Genomic DNA, 13,067 nt, shown 5'->3' with positions numbered 1-13,067 from the left:
ACTAATTGGATATTTGCCTTGCAGGGTTAATTTTCATCTTTGTTACCTATTAAATACGAGGAGTTTTTCCTTCCTGTTATATGTTATCTTTAATAAAGTCTCACTGTAGTAAATACTGATGAGCAAGTAAGCTATAATTGGATCATTTCAGGTGTCCGAAATGCCTTCAGAGGTGAAGGTTCTGCTGTAGCATTCACCTGAATCAGAAATTCCACTCTGTATTTGTATTTATGGAAGTACCTTAGTTTTAAAGAATTGTGTTTTGGGTTTTGTGCGTTCTTTCCTTTCCCACCTCCTTCATCAAAATACACTTTTGTAGCGACAGCAGGAAAGAACAGTACTTAACTTGAAAAAGCCTTTTGAAAACCAGCTATGCCTGTAGATTCTTACAAGAAGTAACTACAATTTAAAACTCAAAGGAGTTTCACAGCTATATGGAGTACGGGCAACAAGATTTTCATGGTTACTGGTTTAAAATTTCTCTGGTACAGTTTCGCATGTATTTAATGGATGTGAAAATTCTTCTCTTCAACTGAGAAACACTTAAAAGCCCTCAAAATTCTGGATAATTGGAGCCTGAGGAAAGGTGAGGAGAAGGGATGAGTATGTAGAACCAGCCTGCAGAAGAAACTTAGTTTCTTCAAATTAGATATTTTTGCTTTCATCAAATATCAAGAGCTCCATGATGTTCCATGGTCACCTAAACAATTAATATAAGTAGATTTATATTTGACTAAATATCCTTTTATCATTACAGACTGTTTTGTGTGTTGACGTGATAAAAGTCCTTTGGTCAATCAACTTCTATAATATGAGGTTTGCTATTGAACTTAAGGATCGAAAGCATTTCTGCATAGATTGTTTCTGTCTAAAATCTCTTTGATGTGTTGAGTTGATTTTTGCAAACTATTTAGAAACACTGAGGGAAGCAGGCAGTATGTATTATTTTGAGATTGGATGATGTTCTCATAAAAGGAGAAATGGCAGCTACTAAAACTGCCTAGCTATATACCAGACACTTCAGATTTTCCAGATCTTATGTGAGTTTTTTAGCTTCTTATAAGTCCAGTTTGAGGAGAGTCTATCCTCTCAAAACCACAGGTTTTGTCACCTACAGTGAAGTTGCAGCATTGAGAGTAAGTCAAAGATAACTTGCCATTGTTTCTTAATCTCTACTTCTGAGTATGTGAGGTAGATAACAGGTTGGTCAGTGAGCTCAAAGACCATTAACAACCCCTTTTATTCTGTGCTTTGGTGTGTACGTTTTTGTGTACAGAGATAAATATTGTTTTCTAATTCCTGAACTACAGGGATTTAAAGTAAATTTAGAAAAATAAATCTCTCTACATCTTATCTGCTGTGTGTTCATATTACACTTTCTGCTTCTAGGACCTAAGTTTTATTTGTGAATCTGCCTTGCCGTTTTACATTTTCAACGTACAAATTGAGTTTAACACACAGATATTGACCACACTAAAAAGTAATGCGAGTGTTTGCTACTAAAATAATTTCTCTGATGATAGAAGTAGATTTGTCACTGTCAGTCTCTAATAGTAAATCACAATTTAAGCTCACTGTTTGTAAACCTTCTTATTGATATTATATGATACATATCACATGGCCCTTCGCTATCACATATACATGTGATATATGTTAAAGGTGAATGAACACGGTCCTTATGTCTGCCTCTCTTACCTTTGCTGTGATGTAATTGATAGTTTGAAAAATCGAATCATTAAACTCTTTAAGTGTTTCTGTGTGAATGAATTAAGTATTGGAAATGCCACAAACGGTTTCTTCCTCAATGGATGTCAGTTGTTTGATTGACTTAGCTACAGATACTAAAGTGATGGTCATTTCTTCTCACTTTTCTGAACTTAAATACATCGATAATGCTAGTCATATTATTGCAATTTATGGATAGTGGATTCTAAATATAATGTGTTTTCATATTAAATATATTGGTTTTAAAATAGGTCATTAGATTCACTGAAGAAAATACTGGTGCTATCGAGAGTAGATACTTGATGTACAAGCAAAGGAAATTTGTGAAGAAAGAAATAAAATGACCTCTGGAGCTTAGGTAATGAAGACAGTAATGAAACCAGTGCTACTGAGCAAAGGCTATCTGTTGAGTTACAGAATATTTTAAAGGTGAATGGCAGCGTTTATACTTCAAGAAAATATTTGAAGTGGTAGCTTTTTTAGAGGGCAACTTAAGCAACAGAGTGGAGTGTTAGGCCAAAAATGATGTCTGAATTCAGACAGGCTACAACAGTTAAATAAACCATAACTTTTGATACAAATGATGAGTCTCTTTTGTGGCTCACAGATTTACCAGGTATCAAGTAAAATTTCTCTTCAAGCCTTTAATTTTTTTTCTGGTTTTTACTATTTTAAGTGAACTACCTAATTTCATTTTAATCAGTGTCTGGATAGGGAGACTTTCTACAGGAGTACTCACTCATTTACCAGAGGTCTTGATTGCTTCAGAAGTTACTGCCCTTCTCAGCTTTACTTCTAACATTTCATAGAAGAGCAAAAACACTTGTGCTGAGGTAGGCATATTTTACTTTATGCTAAAACAGAGGAGTATTCCCATCAGTTTCTGTGTTACAGCTACTGAGTCAACCTATAATGTGTTTAAATTGTCAGAAATATCAGTGTTTAATTTCTTCTGCAAAGCATGTCTGTGTCCTTTCTACACTTTTTTCCTTCCCCCTGCCCAAAAGACACATTACTTGTTAGCGTTTCAGTGGTGGGCATAGTGCAGTGTGGCCCAAACAGTGTTGAAGCAATAATATAGTACAAATGTTGAAGAACAATAACAGTAGGTATGTACTTTTTTTTAATCTTGCTATTTATTCTTGAATCCTATTTTAGGTGTTGCCTTGTCATGAATTCTAGAGACCCTAGCTATCTTTCTCTTCACCCTTTACTGATAAAATTGTGCTTTGGTTACTAATAGGTTATAGACTATTAGGTGTTGATTCAGAAGGCTATTGAACATGCCTGAGGAAAGCTGTAAATAAAGTGAAATTGATGATTTCTAAAGTACAGTAATATTGACTGCATCTCCAGTTTCCAGGAAGTTGCTCTGAGTAGCATTTGGGAAATGTATAAGAATGGAAAGTCCAACTGCAGAATTTAAAACTGACTAAAGGAATTTTTAATTTATTTACTTTAACAAATTTAACTGGAATGTGGAAATAATTTTACAGATGCTGCAAAGGTAAAAAATGTAGCAAGATTTACAGAAAGAGTCTTTGACTCCAAAAGTAAAAATGAGAAAATAACTTACTTAGGTTTAAAGGAGATATTCCAGAACTAGAAATTGGGATGAAGCTTTGCTTGGGAGCGAAATTAGCTCAGTTGATTATTCTGGCTTTTTGCAACTTTGTTTGAAACCTGTATTTAAATCTTGTCTTTCAGCCAGACACTAGTAAGATGAACTGTAAGACTAGCTTTTCTTTAGGATCAGGAAAATACTACTGGAATATGTTATATTTTTTCTGAACTAAACCTTTTCTGAACTTATTCCTTTATGAAACTATTGAGGGAAATGGATAAATTATTAGTATCATTAGATAAGCCTGTAAGAAATGTGAATAATTATTGTGGCAAGCGCCATCACCACTCCTAAATACTTCTTTTCTAAATGTCTCTGTCAGGTCTAGCCTCTTCTTTCCAGTTTTCCCTTATTCTCTTTTGCCCTATTCATTTAGATTCATGTTTTAAAAATAGGAAAAAAAAAAAAAACCAAACCAAAAAACAGAACAACAAAAAAAAGCACATCTGGCGTGAACCTCTTTCAGTGTGCTGTAGCTGATGGATGAAATGTAGGAGAGCTGTACTCCGCTCTGCTCATTGAAAAGTTAGGGGAACTTTACTGGAACTTGAGATTGGATCAACAGCATAAATTTAACTGATAAATGTTTGCCTCATTCCTGTTACTGACTGCTGCTCCCTGTGCTTGCTGCCTTTTTTAGTCTCTTTTTTTTTTTTTTTTTTTTTTTTTTCAAGACAGCAGTCCACTGGAACTACCTGAAAAACTAGCATGTGAAGGAGTACATTTGACTTTGCAATTGGCTTTAGAACATTGGGGTTCTTTGAACCAAGCTGTATTATTTAGCTACTTTTGTAATTGGTATTTTTTATCCCCCCCCCCCCCCCCCCCCCCGTGAGGTTACAGTGGAAAAAGGAGTCTCTTTTGGTAAGAGTTTGAGATTTTGCTGTTGAGCATCAGGATATGTTGCACAGAACATGAGAACCGTTTGCCAGCACTGAATCATAGGTACAGTTGCCTCCTTCAGGAATACAAAGAGAAACAGAGGAGGTACCATGAAGTAAAGTTAAATCTAAGTTAAATCTATCAGTAAGTGGCCTCATGTTACTTCTGTCACTACACTCTGTTGTCTTCTGAAGAACCATGCTCCATCACTGCGGGAAGCAGATTTTTGTTTTTGAATGAGAATTTGTGTCCTAATGGTTCAGGATCCCTCTACCTGCTGTGGCACAGGGACAGTGCCCAGGAATTATGCTTTTATGGTAGATCTAAAGCATCTTCGGTGCGATTCAGCTGCCCACATAGGCATCTAATGCCACTTGAGGTGCCTTGCAGTATCTACACTAGCCACATGGAGCAAACAAGCATGACAGGAGACCTGCAAGAGATCTGTGCCCTTCTGGAATGTCAACTGGCGGCCAGACGGGATACCCAGGACTGTCTAAACTGGTTTTAGATGACTGTGCTTAGGCAAATGAATCCTGTCCTTTGTGTCAGGACAAACAGATTCGAGCTGTATGGAATGCCTGATGTGTAAGGGATAAAGTGCTCACTAAACGATGTGGGGCATTGGCTTGAAGTATGGATTAGAAGGATCAACTAACCTGATGCATCTGTAGTGCTCGCGGCTTCATTTTCATGCTTGACAGAAATTGTTGTAGGCTGCACCAGTTCATCTGGAATTGAGCTAACGATCCAGTCCCAGATGTTCCAAGTAATTGATGCAGTCTATGTTTGTAAATCACTGAAGAGAGACTGGCAGTTGGTGTCTTGGTAGGCGCAGGATGTGGGAGTGACTTGGGAAATGTAAGGAGTTCATCTTCTTGTCATTGTTTTGTTTGGGCACGATTTTGCAATCATGTCATTATAAACAGTTTGTGGTGTGAGAGAGGAGCTGTTAGCAGTAGTTCAAAAACATTTAGTATCTGTTAGCAATACTTGAAAATGGATATAGGAAGGGCACGTTTTTAACAAAAGTCAAAGTTTAAAAGCAGTTTTATTAAAGATTCTATGTTCTCTGGTTTGACTGTTGTCAATCTACTGTAAAATACTGCAAGTTGGTATTTACAACTAGTCGTGTTAGATATGTAAGATCTCGACACTGATACAGTATTGAGATTTACTCTTATGGACAGCTTTAGTTCAGTGTTACTGCAGGGGATCCAGGTTCCCCACCGCCACCCCCCCCCCCCGTGTTACTTGGGGATCTGTTTAAAGATCAGTTAACTTCTGATTGGCTGCTTCTGAGTAGCATGAGTATAATATATATCTTCTATTCTACACCTGTGTAGATGATACTATATTTCTTTCTTCTGTTATTGACTGTGACTTACAAAATGTTAGATATTAAATGTCACATTAATTCTATGACTCTTAAGACCAGCTAGGTCTTAACGCTTGAGTTGCAGTAACAATAAATATACTTTAATTTAATTTTCTTTAAAGAGAAAATATTTTTCTCTGTACATATGAAAAGTTTTAAAGTCTCCTTTGTCCCTGGGATACATCTGTAATTACCCTTATTGCTCCATAGCCAAATCACAGTAAATAGGTTGTTTAGAAGTATTTAGCATTGGGAGTACTAGAATGTTCTTTGAGTCTCAAGTTTGATTGTAAATGCTTATCCTTTGAATACTTTAAAAATAGTTACGTATTTGTAATCTAGCCCCCAAGAGTAATGCTACAAGGCACAAAGATATCGCATATCTTTTAGTTATTTGTGGTACAAATTGCATAGTTTGTTTCTTAAGAATTTTAGTATTTAAACCTTTGTGATGGTTCAGAGTTTTGGTCTGTGTTTCTAACTTAACAGCTGTGTCTGTATGTAATCTTAGAATAACTTTGGTAAACCCCAAGTTTTGAAAGTGTGGTAAACCCTAGGGTCTGGTGGGTTTTTTACTAGAAACATTCCTTTGACTCCCCTGAAACGTTTTGTAGAAATGTACAGCAGTTCATTGATAGCAATTCACTTGCTGCATAGTACCTGCAGAACACTCCTCTGTGGTACAGATTTCTTTCCTCTATTAAGAGGAGAAAAATTCTAATGCTTGGAAGTTGAATCTTGTGTTTCTAGCTTTCTGAATATAAGAACAACCTTTTCTTGAATTGGTTGGTTCCCCCCCCGCTTTGAAGTTTTCATTTGGAAGAGAACTTGTACCAGAGTGAGAACATTTGCTGCTCATCAGGTTTCTTCAGGAGCTTTTGGCAATACCAGATTCCAAGCTCTTCTCTGTGGGGTGTGCTTACCTCCAAAACTCTTCTTGCCCATTGGGACTTAAAATGAAGATACTGAGTACAAGAGCAGTCTTCTGAGATTTAACTGAGCTTCAGTGTCTTTCATTAATTGTGTTTTTCATTTAAGATGTTCTGTACATTGCTAGTGATTCATACAGATTTTTATTCCTGTTTTTAGTAGCTTAGAGCTTTGTTGTAAAATGCTGTTTGGATAGTGCGTTCTCAGCTGTCAGGTGTATTTGTGTATGTAAAATTTGATACGCTGAAAGTGTTGTTTGGCCTTTAAAATTACCTAGAATGAAGATTATCTAGCCATTCTAGAATGAAAAAGTGTTTGCATCCTTCAGACAGATTTGTTTTGAAATACCAATTATATTTAGGCTTTTATGACTTCTGTTGTAGACATCAGTTGTGTTTGTAGACTGCATGAAACTAATGTTACAGTCACAGCTTGATACTGGCAGTAGTGCTGTCATCACGCTCTGCACATTGGCAGTCAGGAGCTCCAGCCCTGGTCCATTGGCTATCCAAAGGCACGTAGCAAAACAAGTTAGGCTCAGCTGGCTTGAGCAGAACTGCACCTTGATTATACCCTGCGGAGTAACGGATATACCTTGAGCTGGGGTTCTGTATGCTGAAGTATATGGAAATACTTTTATAAGAGGTACAAACAAGTATATTGTTGCGCATGAGTGACAGTACATGGGAAGCAGATCATACTGGAAGCAAATATAATGCTTTCGTTTCATTAACTGCTATAAATACAGACTTCAGGTTTCAGATCTTCACAAACACTGTTAAGCATCTTTCTGAAAATGGAATGTCCCTAAAGATCAATTGGGGTTATGTTGTTAATAGAGCCTAGGGAAATAAAAGCGTAAAGACCCAAAAGGGTGGAGAAAACCTCTGGTTTCTGTAAAAGGCGGTACAAAATTTTCCTGCTCATGTTTGTTTAAAAACAAACAAACAAAAACCCCCACAACAAAAGAAACCCAGCTGCGTTATCCCTTTAGCCTTAAAAGAATTTAAAAAGATCCTTTTCACCCATTAATTTTATACATTTATGGTACTGTGCTATAATTTTGGAACGCTTTTAGTGACTGTACTTTAATTTTTAATTTAACATAAATCATGAAGGGTCCAGTTAAGAATGCCCGTATATCAGTGGTTAAGATCAGTTCTATGTTTCTCAAAAATACTTACGCATTTTAAAATAAAAAGAATTTATTTTAAAAGCTAGGTGTTATGTGGAATAAGAAACTGTATAGAACTATTTCATGGTGTAGTTTTTTAATCCACTGTTAACAATGTTTTAAACATATGAAAAAAATATTCTTTAGCTAGGCAAAGTAATTTGACAGTATTACCAAGACCGTTGTTTAATATATCATCCTATAATTTACACAACATGCCAGTAGCTGGGAATGTTTGGGTTTCCATTTTCTGAAATTCTATTTTGGGGTTGAGCAGTAACTTCTACAATTCTTCATCTCCAGTACTCCATAATGAATAGCTTGCTAAGAGTAAAATTAATTTATCTGAGCCTTTGGTTCCCAAAGTACACTGCTGTTTGGGGTGGTTTAGGTTTTTCTGGATTAGGTGTTTTTGCATAAATGAACAAAATGCTCACTTAGTATTTTTAAAATTGTGCTGCAAATAACTTTATTTTTTCAAAGGCTTCTTCTGCAATATTTGCATATCAATGCTGCATTGTAGTGCTGTTGGATAGTAGTATGAAAGTCTAGCCTGTTTCACTATCAAACCAAAAAAAATGCAGCAACAAAACCATTCTTATTTGAAAAGCACGTTTTCACTTTTAATCAGTTTTTATGATGGCATATTCATGTGTCAATGTTGATCTCTTCATGCTGTTTGAAAATCTGCAAGATATTTCTTATCGCTATTTTAAAATTACCTGTAATGTTGCAGGTATCCTAGATATTAACCATTACTATTTATATTTCTATTACAGTCTTGAGTTCATTGCACTTAATCTGCCATTTGGATTAGTGGTTTTCCCTGCTCAAAAATCTTGATGTCTGGTGCTATTTAAGATACTAAGAGTGAAAGCATCAGGAATCAAAATGTATTCTGCCTCAGCCCCTGTGCTGAGCGGGAGTGCTGTTTCCGTGGCAACGCACAGGCTAGTGGGGGGGAGGCTGATGCCTTTTCCCCGATTCTGAGAGTTTACATATCCAAACACGACTATTCTTAGGAAGATTCTCTTAAAAATCAGTGTTTGTAGGAGAGAAGGAAATAACGTTAGTGAAAATGGTCAATACACATCCAGCTGTTTCTTGTGGTGGTTTGCTTCTTCTTTAATCGTGAAGGTTTGTTAGTGCAACACACAGCTTTTCGCTAATGCTAGAAAAATGTACTAACTATAGCAGCAGTGATCTCGGGCGTGTTAAATGTGGGCTGTTCTAACGTTTAATGGTGCTGCAAATGCTGTTGGAAAAAACCTTGCTTTACCCTTTTAATGAAAGCTGCCTTCCTTTGGGAGGCTACATTATTAAATATAGTTGACATTTCACTGGGAGCAAGTTCTGAATAAGCAAAGGGTAAATAGTCACCATTCCTGAGATAACAAAGCTTTGCAATTAATTTTATTTTTTTTAGAAAGGGCAGGTTTTAGAGCAGGTAATATGCTAAATTGGTCTTCCATTACTGTAGTGCAGCTGTGTCTCAGCCTCGCCCATTTTATTTATTATAGGAACCATAGGCTGATGCATTTTCTGTGCTCAAGCTTATAGATAAATCCTTCTTTCCTAAGTGGATTGCGAAACTGTTACGTTCTACTGTTGGAATATGTTGGGTGGTTGGTTTTTTTTTTTTGAAGGCTGAATATTTTGTATTGAGACTATTTTATTTAGTCACTAGAGATGAATTTCTTTCTTGATTAAAGAAAATACACAAACCTGAAATTACAGGGAAGAGGAGTGCAAACCGCAGAGTATTGTCTGCCTGTCTAGTTTTTTTAATGAGGGATTGGAATAGTGGCAAATACCGTGTGTGGGAATGAATTTATTTGCATGGAGAATTTTCACCTTTTCCTCTGGCGGTGGCTCCCAGAAGATGATGTCACCTTGCAGCTCATTGGTTGTGTGGCACCTAGTGCGGGGAAGGGAGAGAAAGATGCCGGCACAAATCTCAGTGGTGGATCTAGGGTGTTTGCGAGCAGTTTTTGATAGAATCTTTGATTAGTATTGAGAATTTACTGCGTGTGGCCATGTGAGGTGCTTAGGTCCGTCCTAGGGTGAGGGGATTGAAGAGCTATCAGAGGAATGAGGCGGCTGATCTGCAAGAGGATCTGTGATTGTAAGTTGAAAAATCTGGGTGGAAGGAAAGAGACAGGGAGTGCTGGTTAGACTCATTGTGGGAGGATGTGTAGCAGAAAATGCATGCATGAGTAAAAGAAGAAAAGGGAGAAGCGTTTGTCTTTAGTAGACTGGAATGATAAAAATTATATTAAGGGCTTTCCTGTGGGGATAATATTAAAAAATGGGCAAAAATATTCAATCTCTGCACAGATATTTTCCCTTTGTGGGAATGAATGTGTAGGATTCATTTTTATGTTCAGTTTTACAGTGGTTAATTATGAAGGCAAAATAATATTTTATAAGAACTTAACATGTAGGAAATGCTGTTTATTTCTCATTGTCATTTTATTCCTAGGTCGGAGACAGAGGACAAAGTGATAAATATTTGTTTTTATTTATACATTTTGTGAGTTTCTATGAAATGTGAAGCAGAATAGTTGATTAGGAAATAAATATACATCCATTCTAATAGTTGTATTTTTATTTAATGTATCCTTTTCTAGACAAAAGCTTTGATGATGAAGAGTCAGTGGATGGAAATAGGCCATCATCAGCTGCTTCAGCCTTCAAGGTTCCGGCACCTAAAAAGCCAGGAAATCCTTCAAACAGTGCAAGAAAGCCAGGATCAGCTGGTGGGCCTAAGGTTGGAGGTAATGTAAAGCTATTCAGATTCTAATCGGTGTTCCCAGAAACCTTGCCAGAGCAGGCACAAAACAGAGAACTTTGGAAGGTGATGTTTAATTCATGACTGCAGTATTTTTGCAGAGCTGAAAACAGTAAAGGACTCTGTTTTACGTAATTATTCATACGTAAAGGTGTGTGCATGTCTGTCTGTTTTTGTGAATGTACATTTAGCTTATTAAGGCCTCTCACATTATAAATAAAATTAACATCTGGAGATAACAATTGTGTTGGTAAAATGAATATATGGGTGCCTCTGATGGAATCCACGCATCGCTTACTGTATATAAAAATATACTGTGAAATTCTGTAGTAGGTCTGTGTAGATGAAATTTTTAGTGTAGGTCTGCGCTGTTTCACATGGCTAGAAAGGACTAGCCAGCAACCATATACCTCAACAGAGGTGTATATTATACCTCAATGACTTTTATTATTATTCCTTAAACTGTAAGAGTATTGTGAAATTGGTTGTGAAAGACAAAAAATGAGGGTCAAAACCCTTGCCAGGATTTTTTTGCATGGTAGACTTCAAAGCAGTATAATGAGGATGCTTACTAATTATAATCATTGAACGTGGAAATCCGCATTTTTTTAGGGTGGGGGTAATCTAACAAAAGCAACTCTTTACTGCTAAAGAAGTGACAGCTTTCTTGATGGTTCATGCACACATTCAGAAAAATATATAATTAAGTGGAAATATACCATGCTTCAGGTATGGCTTTTTTATGAATAAATGATTTTTTCAGTAAGGGATTTTTGTAAGAGTAAGTAATTTTTTCATGCTCCTATTCATGTAACATTCCCTTATGTGAACTGCAAAGCAAAGATAAAATTTGAAAGAAGATACACATGCCAAACAAGCTGCCTTAAGTATTTTCATGTTAATAAGATATAGCTAATGTTTTGACAATTTATTATTTTTCTGATGTGATCTTCAGAATTCCTAATAAATTGAAAAGATTCCCATAGGGCGGGATCAACACTGCCATAGTATAACTCAAAATTGATAGCAGTGTGAATCAGAAAGTGCCATCTAAAAGACTTCCTAAAGGAAGTTATCTCTTGAAATTGACTCTTAGTATTTATTAGTTACACAAATTAATAATACTGTCATCTCCTTTAACCTGAAACATGGTGGTTTTCGCATGTAAGACTAAAATATGTAGTAGCAGAACGGTATGCTCAGGATTCCTGTTTCTTTCAGTATGTGCTTCTTTTAACAATATTTTATTAAATATAGATGTGTTTTAGTGTAAAATTGTTTTTACATGTAGACTTCCACTTCACATGCTCTGCAGTAAAAACGTGGAGATAGGAGAGCAGGGGAAGGGGAATAAGAACAGAATAACCGCTCGACTGATTTGTTCAGTTTATCTAAAAATTCAGGAGTAAAGGAGACTAAAAAAACCAAAAATTATTACATTGTTTTTCCTCCTTTTCGTATATTGTCAAACTTTAAAAAATTAAAATGAAAAAATACATGGAATAAGGACAAAATTTAGGCATGCCAAAACCGGAGAGCTTCGGTCATTCCTTGCTTTATACCGTCCCCTTTCAACTCTGGAAAATACTGATGAGTGTTCACATGTGCATCTGTTTCCCCTCTTTTTTTATTCTGTCGGTATGTCTGTAGTCAGAGATTTGAAAATTTAGGATTAAATGTTTGGCTGGCCTTCATAATGTTGATTAAATTGTTCTTTGAATGCTTGTCTGTATGTGCATCTGTGGTGTGATTGTGCAGACTGCTCAGGTGCTTGGCCATGGAGCATTTTTGCCTTAATATTTTGTAGGAAAGATGTTATGCCTTGTATTCTTCACCAAATGGCTAGAAGGTGGAAATTTATCTTCCAGTCTTCAGTTGTTCTCGACTACCTCTACATTTTTCTCTTGCTGTCTACCAGGGACAAACTTTTGCAGGTCTATTAATCTGCTTGTGCCCAGATTTCTTTCATTACATATAACTATATGCTTCCTAGTTTAATTCTTCTTTGATGTTTTTTCCCTTCAAGTTTTCCTTGAGTTGACCCTCAATCTTTTCTTTTTAGCATTTTCCATATGTCATCACTGATCAGCAAGGCTATTATTGCTGTTTTCATTTTTAGCAGCTAGTCTTCATTTTACTCCTGCTGCTCGTTATTTGTATCTCTCAATGTTTTTCTCCATCTCCATACTTCTTTTTTTTGAGGTTACCAGTGTTTAAACTAGTTCTGTCTAGTAACAAGCTTGCTAGCAGACAGAAATGTTAAATGTCTGTGCTACCTGAGAGAACCTTACTCTTCTGCATAGTATTTACAAATCCTGCATCTCCTAGCCTAATAAAGAACATTAGTGTAGATGCCAAATATATTTCTTAAACAAGTCATTCAAGTCATAGTCTCTTCCAGAAGTGAGGAGTTTCCCATAACATTATTCATATGAACAATGATACTAGGTCAGACAAGAAGTCTGTATAGTCCACTGTCCCATCTGACAGCAGTCAGAAATGGCTACTAGAGAAATGTATGTGAACAGGGCAAGCGTCTAGAAGCACATGGTCATTACAGGAC

At 36.3% G+C, this 13,067-nt stretch overlaps 1 protein-coding gene across 12 annotated transcripts in view; it reads left to right on the top strand.

Annotated features, from left to right (window-relative positions):
* The window catches only part of CLASP2 (cytoplasmic linker associated protein 2), a 153,489-nt gene that overhangs the window by 50,709 nt on the left and 89,713 nt on the right, over positions 1 to 13,067 (top strand). For all 12 annotated transcript variants that reach the window (XM_075493402.1, XM_075493409.1, XM_075493399.1 and 9 more), the window contains one exon: positions 10,344 to 10,490. In XM_075493402.1, the coding sequence (XP_075349517.1) occupies positions 10,344 to 10,490 (147 nt within the window). The remainder of the gene's footprint in view (positions 1 to 10,343; positions 10,491 to 13,067) is intronic.

Source organism: Mycteria americana, chromosome 2, assembly GCF_035582795.1.
Source record: "Mycteria americana isolate JAX WOST 10 ecotype Jacksonville Zoo and Gardens chromosome 2, USCA_MyAme_1.0, whole genome shotgun sequence".
Taxonomy (NCBI): Eukaryota; Metazoa; Chordata; class Aves; order Ciconiiformes; family Ciconiidae; genus Mycteria; species Mycteria americana.
Note: the sequence above shows the minus strand (reverse complement) of the source record. Positions and strands in the feature narration are given on the sequence as shown.